Here is a 12,960-nt window from a genome sequence, read left to right on the forward strand (position 1 = left end):
CCCCCTAAATGCTAACTTTAGAACCTAATCCCTGCTGGGTTTTATCATTCCAAAGACAAAAACAAAACATTTAAGTAGAGCTTTCTAATTTTAAACTTTTATAGCCCCAAAAGAATCTTAATCCAAAAAGAATTTGAAACAACGGTTCCCAAAGTTAATTTGTTCTGAGGCCTGTTCTTTGCAAACTGAAGAGGGAGGGGATGGGGGCCTTTGAGAGGCGAAGGTTTCATTTTGCTTTTTAAACAGAGGAGCACCACGTCTCCCCAGAGGTGTGGTGTAAGAGATGGCCATCTCCCTGCTCCCAGTCCCCTCCCAGCTACCAACTTCAGTGGTCCTGCGCCTCTAAAATAACACCCAGGTCAAACAAACCACCTAGAAGAGGGTTGCTACCTAACTGTGGGTTTTGCTTAAACCAGTTAGGTGTAAATACACTTGTAAGTCCCCAGAGGGTTCATAACCACAGTGATGTTTGCTGTTCCTGTGAGGTTATGCAAACACCAGCTATGGCCACACACTTAGGTGCATGTCAATAGAAGGTACTGCACATTTCCCACAAAGATACTCTCACCCGTCTTGGAGATTGCAACTCTAGCTTGTTTGAACCCAAAGGAAAACCCGGGATAGAAACTGTCAGATTCCCTGAGTGCCAGTCGCTGTGCATAGCAGAGAACGCCTTTACATAAATGCAGCGTGGTACCTGACAGTAAGAGCTAGATAACATCAGCTCCGGTTATTGGCGCAGCCTACAGTGTATGGCGGCGTTTTAGCGCAGACTGGCTTTGTGCTGTTTTTGAGGTAGGCTGTGGGATGCAGGAGAGGAGGAGTAGCCAGTCTGCTGAGTAAAGAAGGAATAGAGGCTATTGAAGCCACGGAAAAATGCCCAGGAAGATCCACATAATAGGAATAGTGTCTGAGGCCAGTCCGTAAAGGTTGGCAGGGAGGCTCTGACAAGTCCAAGTTAGAAGGGTGGTTGGACAGAGTCCAGGAAGGGGCTCCTAGATCAAGCTTAACCATCAGTTCACAGCCTTCTGCAGTCAGAAAGCCCAAAGCAACTGCTGCCGGGGAAGCCACGACAAAGCCCAGATCATATCAAATGCACAACTGACAGTTACCCAGCAAAACTCCTAGGGCTGCTGCAGAAGTGACCCCAACCAAGAAAGCTCCCATGGGACCAGCTGTGGCCAGAGGAAAGGATCCTCCCAGATCCCCTCATCCCCCTTCAGGTTTCTCATACTAGAAGGAGTTACAGTAGAGCCCAGAGCAAGCAGAACCTGCCAGCACCCCTCACATCAAGATGACGACTGGAAAGGAATATAAACATTTTATGGAGGGTGTGTACTGGGTGTGAGGCACTGAGGGGTGGCATTGACCAAGCTGCTCTGCATGAGCCCCAAGTGGAGAGGGCTCCATACACCAAAGAGGCGGTGGCGGTAGAGAGGTACCTAGAGGCACCGTGCAGCCAACCAAGGTGAACAGGACGGGGCAGGGGACGCAAAGGACACGCCTCCTGCGCACAGGCTGTCAGTGTGTTCGTTAGGGCAGGGAACGTGGCCAGTTGTGAATGAGCCTTTCACATGACCATTTTAATTCCAGAGTCGTTTTGACAAGGCCTGAAGAAAAAGTTACAATCTTGGCCCTTCTTCCCTTTCCAGTTCATCCCTGCCAGGTATCTGGTCTCACTCACTGAGCAGGGAACAAAGCCAAACTGCCCCAGGGATTGGGGGCAGGGAGCTGCTGACTCTTCCACATTTTCTCTGGTTCTGCATTTTCTTTCAAATGGTAAAGTGAGGGGTGGGAGAGAATCTAGGCCAGGTGTATCAGACCCTCTGAGCAAAAGCTGAAGGGGTAAGAATCCTTTACTTGGGTCCCCATGGGCGTGGAGTTGGGCTGAGCTTAGGCTCTTCGAGCCCACATTCTTACTTCCTTTCTTGTGAGTCTGGGATTCTCCAGCCACGCAGGAAGGCAGGTAGCACTGCACTGTTGCAGAAGTAAAACGTGAGCTGGTTTCCTCAGCTTGGCACTAGGGGGCTCTGAAGCACAGCATCTTTCTCCTAAGGGGAACAGCTACACTTGCCTAGAAATGAAGACCAGGGTGCCCTTGGGCCCCACCTGCCAAAATCCTCTTGTCATTCACACAGACACCCCTGGGAAGTGGGTCTCGCATCACGGTTCAAAAGGGATCATCAGTGATTTCTGAGAACCCCGAGAACTGCATGCCAAGATGGGGTTAGGGCATAATTCTTCCTGTCCTCCGCTCTTGGTCAGTTCAGGCCGTCGCAGACTCACAGCTTGTGTCCCACGTGAAAACCACATCTAGAACGGCTGACTTGAGAAAACCACCTGGGCACATGGAGAAGAACCAAGAGCCAATAACAATGAAAGCTGACATTCCACACACCAAGCTGTGCACCAAGCTGTGCAAGTCCTGCATGTGCACGTCTCCTTTAATCCTAAATTAGGAGTCAAAACAAACCTATTAGGAAGGTACACACAGAGATTGCCAGTTTGGAGCAAACCACAGCGGAGGACGACCAGCACTGGAAACTTCAGCCCAGGGGATGGAAAGCATTCTCACGTACCTTGGCTGGGGTGAGCCATGAGGAAGGACACCGACACCCTGAAGGGGAGGTCAGCCTTCGCAGCCTCTCCTGTTCCTGTGTCAGACAGGCTCCAGCCGAGCACGTAGGAGGTAGCATGGTGATGTGCCTGCAGGGCAGACTTGTTCAGCATCCAGACGCTTTTCAGTTTGTCCCCCCTTCAGGCAGGAGCAGCTACTGCCTAAGGATAAGGTAAGAAAGAAGCTGCTCTGTGGCCACATACCACCTCAGCCACAGGTGAACCTGGCTCCCGGACTCCAGCCCTGCCCCACTCTGCTTGGCAGCCCTGGCCAAAGCCTACTCCACCTTTCCATCTTTCTCCTGTGGGACCACCAGAGCCTTCACTCATCACTTTCAAGGCAGCCCCACCCCTGGCACACTTAACCATTGCTTCTCCACAGCCCAGAGCTGATGCAGCTCCAAGGCTTTTTTGGTGGGTATCAATTTCAAGCCAACCTAGCTTCTAGGTCCTCCACTGCAGCTTTCTGGGGCCAGATAGCTTCCAGCCCTGCCAAGCGTTACATGACCATACGTCTGAATATATTCTCGATGACTTCTAAACAATTAACTCATTACGCATAGATAATAATACCTCATCCAACAGGAAATACAGAGGGTGCTGGGCAGACAACAAATTCAAACTAAGTGTTAAAGGGTTGCAAAAATGGAAGCTCATGTTAAGTGAAGATGGTCTCTTTCCAGTGGTAGAAAAGAATTCTCTCTCCCCTTCTAACAACTCAATTTTTTTTTTTAATTCTTAGGATTCAGTTCACAATATCCCTCATCAATATTACCTCAAAAAAGAAAACACATCTGCAAAACTCAGGTCCCATTTAAGATGCATGTTTTTATTGAAGTTAAAAAAAATTTGTAACCAGACAGAAAGAATAAAATAGACAAGAATGTTATAATCTGACTATATAATATTCTCTCATTCTTGGTGAATCACTAAAATATAACAAAGGATTGTTCTCTATGCTAATTTTTTAAGGTTGTCCAGTTAAACCATTATTTGGTATCCTTTCAACAGGTTAACCTCTTAACTATTTATAGTTTCTTCTCAGAAACATTCATATATTATACAGAAAACATTCATAGTTTATTTGGGAAACATTCATATTTTATACAAATTTGAGACGAGACCAAAAAACAAAAAACCAAAAAAAATCCACACAGTTGTAGCTGCAACACTATCCTAGCTGCATTGTGGTGATTATGTTCAGTCAGCTGTCCGCTATTTACACCTGGATTTTAATAGTGTTATTTACAGAGGGGCCAAAAGCACTCATCTAAAGTAAAGGCGCTCAGGTTTAATGTGCACTTTCATAGCCCTATGAAAACACAACCATTATATACACTGTAAACACCACAGGGCATGAAATCCATCTCCAACCACAAACATCAGTCTCACAGATCAAGCATACAAGGTCTAAGGTAAGGTGCCTAACTTTTCTTTGTAAGCATACTTTTCACCCAAGAGTACTGCTATTCTCTTCATAGGACACTATTCACCTATTTCAGATATGGTGCCAGTGCTCAAAACATGCCCAGAACCCCTTTTTGGGGATTGCCTGCATAGTCTGCGATGAACTCTGCTGAACATTCTTGACGGTGGCAAGTCTTCTTTGAACAATCCTTTGAAGAAGGATTCGATTTGGGAAAACAGGCATAGTTATTCACAGCCAAGTGGATCAAACTGTGGGATACAGCCCTGGATCAAGCATGAGGCACCACTGTAAAACGATGAGACCGATTTTCTTGTACAGCTCGTAAATTCAGAGATTTAAGATGCCTGAGCAATGGCAGTCCTGATGGAGTAGCAGAGGTTCTCCTGGAACGAAGACTGAGAGGCAACACTCACTGGAACGGCGTATCTAGGTGGTGGTTTGCAGTTTTAAAGATCAATCCGTTGCCTCGCACATAAACTTTAGTACTCCTCTTCAGTTTCAGTCCCTTTTGCTTTCTTATGGATTGCCCGATTAAAGCTATGGCAAGCAGGGACCCAGTGATTGTCATGAAGCCCCAGCTTACAGCCAGGGAAGCCCTTCTGAGACCGGTGGCAGCACATCCAGTATCCCGGCCCATAGGGCAATGCCTGGCAATAGGGCTTGGGGTGCCACCGGCACAGGGACACATCCCCTTTCACATATTTTTTCTTGCACTGCTTGCACGGATCCTCTCTATAGCGTGGATCCCGAACCCAGCGAGAATCTGCTGGCCTGATATTGTAATATTCAATGATAAACTTGAAATAGCAGCAGGTACATTTAAGAGCCACTAAACTCTTAGTGGGAAGTAACCTGAAGATTTTCACCATAATGTGGTGGGGCAGAAAAGCCATGTACTGCTGAGGCTCCAGAAGCTGCTGGATTTTAAACCTGGTCTCCAGAAAGTCATGCGACACCTGCTTCTTCCAACTGGATGCCTCGAGCACTGGCAATGTACTTTCCACAGAAGCCAGCGGGACAAATGAATCAGCCGAGACACTTCTTTCCTCAGATGCACTGTCACCCTCAGCAGCATCTTCAAGCTGACTGGCCTCGGAAGACTCTTCTGTTGTGCCTTCATTCAGCTGGGAACAGCCCGACTGGTGCTGACCAGATGGCAAAAAAAACAACATCCCTGGAAGTGGGTCTTCGCAGGACTTTGAGCTGGAAGGCTGGTCTTTCTCTACCTTGGACACAGTGATACTAATGCACAAAGATTCTTTTCTTCTCTGATCAGGATTTTGGCTAGCAAGAGGCACAAGCTCTTCACTCATACCATCAATAGCATCTGGGGGCAATTCAATGGCTTGGGGACAGGTGCGAGGAGGAAAAGGTGACCCAACAAGTTCCTCTGTCATTTCCACATCATGTGTATTGCTGTTTTTCATGGCAGTCTGCTGATCTGGCTCTAATTCTGCACTGTCCGTGTGCAAACTCACGCCTGCTGGCAATGAGGGACAGCCCCGAGGAGCGCCGTCCCAGGCCTGGTCCCCCTTGGGAGAACAATGGTCAGCTCTTAAGGGGCCACAGTCCACAGATACAGACCCCACAGTTTTCACCTGAGTGTCAGGTACCTCCAAGGCGCCTTTGTTTGTTTTGCTTTCCTCAGCCTGGGTGCCATTCACAAGCAACACGCGGCCCACATTGCGACGGAAGCTGTTATTCCTCGAGAGGCTCCCAGGCTCACGCTGGCTCTGCCGCTTCAGGCACTCGGACTCCAGCCTGGCTACCATGTCAAGGACATGGACTGGCTCACTCTGTGATTCACCAACCTCAGGATTTCTCCTTTCCATGGGTTCTTCACATGCTCCTGGGGCAGACAAGGGCTCGGGGGCTGGGGGCACACCTCTGGATGGCCCGGAAAACCGCACCACAGCAGGTGAGTTAGTGCAGTTTTTCGCACAACTGGCTAGCAGAGCACTGGCTCTTTGCTCGAGGAAGGCAACCATTTGTATGACCGACAGAGGCCTCCCGGCATAGACTCCGTCCCCGTTGTCACTCACGTAATGCACAGAACAATGCTCGATGCCACACGCAAAAGGCTCAGGTTGGTAGCATCTGCTGTTGACTTCCTTCATCCTTTCTAACTGTATCTTGGCTTTTTTAAGATCCCCTGATTTTTTCCTTCTTTTAGTAGCTCTCCCATCAATATCCCAGGAGCTTTTTATTTTCATAGATCCTATTCTATTACTACACTGGTGGGCTGCAAAGAATGCAATCTTTTCCTTGGTATTTCCCGGTTTCACGACAGCCCAGATATCAAGTGGCCCTTCCCCTTCCTCACCCTGGTGGATTGTTGCAGACGATGCATTCTTCTTGGTTTTAACATTCACGCTGCTCTCTTCAGGACTGTTCCCACTCATACTGCACAGGACATTTGGAGAAAGGATTCTAAAAGGCTTTCGAGATGATGCTTTACCAAGAGAGGCTGAAGGAAAGACACTTGGTTTCATACAGCTAGCTTTGCATTTTTCATCATTTATAGCTTGTTGGTGGCTCATAGGAATTCTCAGAGTTTCCTTGATGATTTCCAAAGGTCGCACTTTCTTCTGGAGTTTCCAGTATGGCTTTAGGTGCATAACAGAGGCTCTACAAGGAGAAAATACACATTTGATTAAGATACTGATTTCATTTTTAGAAAAGCTTTTTTTTTTTAAACTTACACTCAGATGGTTCTAGCAAGTAATAGAAACATTTTCTATCAGTTCACTAAATCTTTACCAACTCTCATTTCAGCTAGTTTTTAACGTACAAATCAAGAACAACAAAAGCAAAAATAACTACTTTCCATGGTATACAGACCAAAAAATAAATGGGTGAATTTCACACTGACTAGACTACGTGAATTTCAGACTGACATTAGTTAACATTCTATACATAAAATTAGTGCTTTAAATGTAAAGAAATTTGAACTTACTAAAAACAATCAAGGGTCAGTACAAGGCACAGTAAAGAAGAAACGGAAGTATAAAAGGAACCCATCCAGAATCTCTAGTATAGTAACACTATTTCTTTCTAAGTCATCACAACTAGCATTTTATTGATTGCAAAACAGTCTATCAAAATTGTTATATTGCTTTCTAAGCTATTCCCATACTGTTGAATATTTTAGATATCTGTATTTTCACTTGTCTGCTTATGTTGCTTTGCCCATCTATTAGTGTTGATTTTCTAAACAATGTACTTGTGTAAGCTCTTAACTGTTAAATTTTCTGCAAATTAAATACAAAGCCCACAATCTTTATTAATTCACTAGTTCAGAAAAACAGTGCCTGTTTTGTCCCCTGGCTAGGGGTGGAGATGGTAACCATTTTAGAAATTATAAAGATGATTGATTACATGCAGAGACATGTGTTCTAGTCCTTGTCATATCACTAATTAGCTAGACAGGGTGATTTTACCTTGGGTAAGTCACTTCCTCTCTGGGTCTGAGTTGAAATGTTAACTGAGGAGTTGGAATACTAGATTATTTAATGATTTTGTCAATTTGTATGTCAAAATATCCCACTGCTACACAGAACACCTGGATTGAGGAAAAAGTGTCTCGTAGGGATGCCTGGTCTCCTACAAAGTAAACCTACAGACCAAAATAAACATCTGCAGTCACAGATGTGGAGCAACAGCAAGAGCTTTCACAGGTCTAAGCACATGGACTCTCACCCACTCTCGCCCCTGGGGACAGAGTCTAAGACACACACATTGGGCAATCCAGCATATCACTTTCTCATTCGCTCCGTAACATTTACCCAGTGCCTGCAATGCGGCAGCCTCCATGGGAACTGCTTTCAGGTATCAGTTTTATTCATCAAGAACGAAAGTGATCAGCCAGAACAAATTTACCTTTCACTTCAAATTTAATTCCTAGAGTCCAGTCTCAGCTAAAAGAAGAAATATGGATATGAATATCTTCTAGCTAGGTAAACAGAAATCTTACTTTTAAGGCACACAAAGTACCTTTTAAAAGATACCCCTGAAATAGATCAGATTGATTTGTTTCTGATCTTTAGCAATTATATCCTACATCTGTTGAGATCTCCCCCCTTTGTGCACTACAGCATTTTTAATAGCTTTATATTTTATAGAATTACAGAAACATTATGTTCTATATCTATAATTTAGTCTTATAAAAAGAGCCACCCAGAATTCTTCAAGAACAAGATAAAGATATATGAATAAAATAAATGAATAAAAGAGGCACATCTAGTGCCATCTCTCTGTCAACAATTTTCTGGTTTTTCATATCCCTTCAATCCCTGTCTAAGTGAAATCTAAGAAATGGAGGTTGTTGAAAAATCCAATTAATTCTCACATAATGATCTCATTACAGAATGTCTGTGAATAAATTTAAGCTTCAGCAATGTGTGTGCCATTCTGCATCACACAATATGTTCTCTTCGCATTCCTCCCCCACAAATTATTTTAGGTGCCATTATTGATAGACAGCAACATTTGGAAGAAACTAATGTGATTGCAGATGGCTTTTGTTTGCGTATATTAACCTGTAAAGTCAGGTCAACTGATACATTACTAATAGACAAGGTTTCAGCGGGATTAAAACAGGAGATGATCCCATGGAACAAAAGTGAAGACAGGTACAACAGCGAATGAAAAAAGCCAGTAAGGTCATTCGATGCAACAAGGGTGACTGCTGGAGGGTGAGTGGTGATTCTGTGGGACCCCCAAAGGAAGCAGAACCTTTAGGCACAGGCTCACGTCCTCCACTGGCTGAAGGATGGCTGGAGTATTAACCTCTCCCCCTTCCTGTGCTGGGCTTGAAGGCCCTGAGACAGAAAAGTGCTGGCAAGACTCAAAGAAATGGCAAAAATCTGAGTCTGGGTTGAAATCAGTGGTGGACCATGAGGATATGATGCAGAGCATCAAGGGCATCTACTGCAAAAATTCATAAAATAAAAACTTTACATCTCTAACAGATTACATCAGATGGTGGTGCTTTCCCCACCCCTCCAACTCACCCCCTCAAATACAGACAGGCACCGCAGAAAGCTCCAGCCAGGTTTCCATGGTTGCCAATCTCTTTGCACAGGAGTATTTTAAAAGTTCGCCACGATAAAGTCCTGCTTTATTAAAGTCCTGCTTTAATGCAGGGTTATAGCACCTACCCACACATGAGTGTTCATTAGACACTCAGAAATGTCCTTGTAAAAAGTTAAGATCCCTGGGCCCGTTGAATCAGAATTTCTGGGACTGGGCCAACAATCTGTTTTTTGTTTTTTTGAATATTTATTTATTTATTTTGGCTGCGCCAGGTCTTAGTTGCATGGCACGTGGGATCTTTAGCTGCGGCATGTGGGATCTAGTTCCCGAACCAGGGATCGAACCTGGGACCCCTGCATTGGGAGCCCGCTGTCTTACCCACTGGACCACCAGGGAAGTCCCTGTTTTTAACCTTAGATTTAATTCGGAAGGGAACTTAAAGGTCACGTGTTAGGGCTTCCCTGGTGGCGCAGTGGTTGAGAGTCCGCCTGCCGATGCAGGGGACACGGGTTCGTGCCCCGGTCCGGGAAGATCCCACATGCCGCATGCCCCAGTCCGGGAAGATCCCACATGCCGCGGACCGGCTGGCCCCGTGAGCCATGGCCGCTGAGCCTGCGCGTCCGGAGCCTGTGCTTCGCAACGGGAGAGGCCACAACAGTGAGAGGCCCGCGTACCGCAAAAAAAAAAAAAAGGAAAAAAAAGGTCATGTGTTAGATCTAAGCATGTCAGGGGGGTTCTGGATGTGGGCTGGGGGGCTGGGCTACTGACAGGGGTGAGGTGGAACTGCCCAACAAAAAGCCGGTGGGACAGTCCATACTGAAGTGTCTACTCTAAAAGATGCGTAAAGACAGACCCATCTTCTTACCTGTTATTCTCTTCAAAACACCAAAAAAGTCAATGGCCATGTTATTGCCAAATTTCCTCTCCAACTCCTCAGTTTCTTTGACACTGCTTTCCCAGCTCTCTTCTTCTCCAGCCTTTAAGCACTGATGTATTCCTCAGAGTTCTTTCTTTTTCTAGACCATTATTACTCTTAAGCTATATATCTAAGTGACCTCATAGTTTTAATGAACACAGATTCATGACTCCCCAGTGGTATGCTCTCCCAAACGTCATATCCTATGACATGCCTAACAGACATACTCACCTGGATGTCAAAAAGAATCTCAAAAATCAAAATGACTATTTAATGACAGCACCAAGTACCTGGTCAACCAAGCCAGAAAGTTGAGTCACTTCGATTCCTCCTCCCATCCAATCACCAAGTCACCCTCCCTTCTTGTTCATCCCTAGCACAACTGCCCTAGTTTTAGCTGTCATATCTTACCTTTGCTACACTGTCATTAGCTACAGGAAAGCCTAACCTCCTCATCCATGAAATGCAAGGTCATGGAGCCCACCCCAGCCAACCTATCACAGCTTCACTCCTGCCCTACCATAATTCACACTTTGGAAGCTTGTTCACAGACCATTACCACAGGACCAAGTAGATGAAGGCCCATCGTATCACCTAATACACAAATTTTAAGGCAGGCAGAGCCATAAAACTTAACGGAACAGCTTCCAACTTTTTTCATACTAACTGCCACCCATTTCTTTCTATCCATTCATTATCTGAAATTTACTAAACACTCTGGGTTGGATATTAGTGTTGCAATTATGAATAAGACATAGTTACTGCCCTTAAGGAGACAGAAAATCAAATAGGCAATTACGACAGCATGTGATATGTGTTATAAGGATAGTACAGGTGCCGGGAGTCCACGAAGGGAGCAAGGGGGAAGGAGAGGACAGAGAAGGAAGGAGTGTATGAAAGGAAGAGAGGAGACCACCAGCACCAAGCTTAGTCTTGAGGGTACAGAAACAGGTCAGAAAAGCCCTGAAGGAAGATAAACAAAGTCCTAAAAATTCAGAAGGTAGGTGAGGTAGGTGAGAAATAATCAAAGTCCCAGCTAAGGTGGACAGACAGAAGTAAATGGGTTAGAAAGGAAGAACAGGCAGGATTTTAGCTACTGATTATAAATGGAGGTTGAGGGAGTGGAGTCAAGGATGAGTCCTCAAGGCTACAGCAACTGGACGAAGAGTGCTACCTTTTAGTGAGATGGTGACAAAGGTAGCCGAGCAGATTTGGAGCAGGGGAAACGGTAAGTTCAGTTTTTAAAAAATGCTGCATGCAAGCTAGAGATACCTAGTAGGCAGACTGACACAAGTCTGGCCAAGAGAAATATGAGGAAAGGAACAAGACAGTTGTGACAGAAATTCAATGAGGAAAAAGTTTTCTGGACAGAGATTACGTATGTCTTTTTCCAAAATTTTCACAATGAACATATATTGCATATATTACCGTTATAAAGAAAAAATGTACATAAAAATAAAGAGCAATCACACACCCTAGCAAGGTCATATAAAGAATTCTGTCTGGGGGAATCCCCTGGCAGTCCAGTGGTTAGGACTCCATACTGTCACTGCCGAGGGCCCAAGTTCAATCCCTGGTTGGGGAACTAAGATCCCACCAGTCACGCGGTGTGGCAAAAAAAAAGGAAAGAAAAAAAGAGTTCTGTCCAGTTAGTGATGGAGACCCCTGGTGACTCTGCTGTGAGGAACTGCAGTGGGTGAGTAGGGCAGAGCCAAAAACTCATGGTGAAGGAGTGAATGGAAGGTGAAACAGTGAACGTTAGCAACTTTTTCACAAAGTTTGGCTATAAAGGAGAAAGTCTTTGTACATACCTGTCACCTTAAATCCTTTCCAGGAATAAATTGAGATATAATAATGAATCAATTAAAACTTGAACAACTTTCCTCCAGTAAAGACCAAAATCTTGCTTTCAAATAATTCCAGTATTCTTTATTGACTCTTAATTTCTGATTTCAGCTCAAAAAAGCTGGAAAAACTCTAACCTAAACATATTGTACAATCCAAAAATTAAGCCATGGGAGAGAATTTAACTTTGCAAAAAGGCCTAGATAAATGCTAAAGAATCACACTAACTCTAGTCTATAGAGGACTGAACTTGATCAATGAGGAATCAAATGGTAATATGCGATCAGAATAAGGGAAAGGACGAGATTTCTCTTAGTGCTAACAGACTTCGTGCTAATAGGAGCCTAACATCATCGAAGGCCTGTTTCCTAACTTGTCACTCCTAGTCCACAGCCTTGCCCATCTAAACAGGCTAGAAGATAAGGTGTTTCCTTTTTCTTTCTGCTTTATTAAAGCTTCAGGAATGCTAATTCCAAAGAGGAGTCATTTATTAGTATAACTGGAGCTACTCTTTATTTACAAAAGGTTAGAGGAATAAACATAGAATAGTCCTTGAAAGATCCCTCCCATGGTACCTTGAGAGGGGAAAAAAAGTGTACAGTAAATAAATCACTGTTTCTTTAAAAACATAAAAGCTTCCAGAGAACAGCTTATGACCGCCTTCTTCACTGGACCATTATAGAAACGATAAGCAACTTCAACGAAGTACTCCACGTATATAAACAAAATCCTTGTTTTTTGCAAATGAGGTGACAGAGCTAATATGACTTTTGAAGCCCCAAAGGTAGATAGTAGAAGAATTAAGATTAGAATCAGATAAGTCTCCCAGATCTATATTTTCCTTGCTTACAAAAATAAATAAATAAAAATTAAAATCCTAGGTTCAATCATGACACAAATAGAATTAAATAATTCTGACAGCATCTATTCAAAGAGCTTCTATCTTTCAAACTGGGGTCAGTTTTTCTTAAGTGCCACATAAAACCTCTACACAGAGAACTGTGATGATGTAAAGCAGACATATCATATAACGTAAGAAGCCACACCAATTTAAAAGTATGTAGAAACTGCTCCTATGGCTATTAAAGCAGAAAAAATGCCAACACCGGGAGGGTGTGAA

General features: G+C 44.3%; 1 protein-coding gene across 9 annotated transcripts in view; it reads right to left on the bottom strand.

The window, feature by feature from the left end:
• Positions 1-12,960, bottom strand: part of FBXO34 (F-box protein 34) — a 92,240-nt gene that overhangs the window by 2,831 nt on the left and 76,449 nt on the right. For 8 of the 9 annotated variants that reach the window (XM_060142193.1, XM_060142213.1, XM_060142234.1 and 5 more), the window contains one exon: positions 3,425-6,673. In XM_060142193.1, the coding sequence (XP_059998176.1) occupies positions 4,525-6,663 (2,139 nt within the window). In that variant the 5' untranslated portion in view covers positions 6,664-6,673 and the 3' untranslated portion in view covers positions 3,425-4,524. Of the gene's footprint in view, positions 1-2,579; positions 2,779-3,424; positions 6,674-12,960 lie in introns of those variants that run through there. The other variant, XR_009539206.1, reaches the window with a different exon arrangement.

This window comes from Lagenorhynchus albirostris, chromosome 1 (assembly GCF_949774975.1).
Source record: "Lagenorhynchus albirostris chromosome 1, mLagAlb1.1, whole genome shotgun sequence".
In the NCBI taxonomy this organism is placed as follows: domain Eukaryota; kingdom Metazoa; phylum Chordata; class Mammalia; order Artiodactyla; family Delphinidae; genus Lagenorhynchus; species Lagenorhynchus albirostris.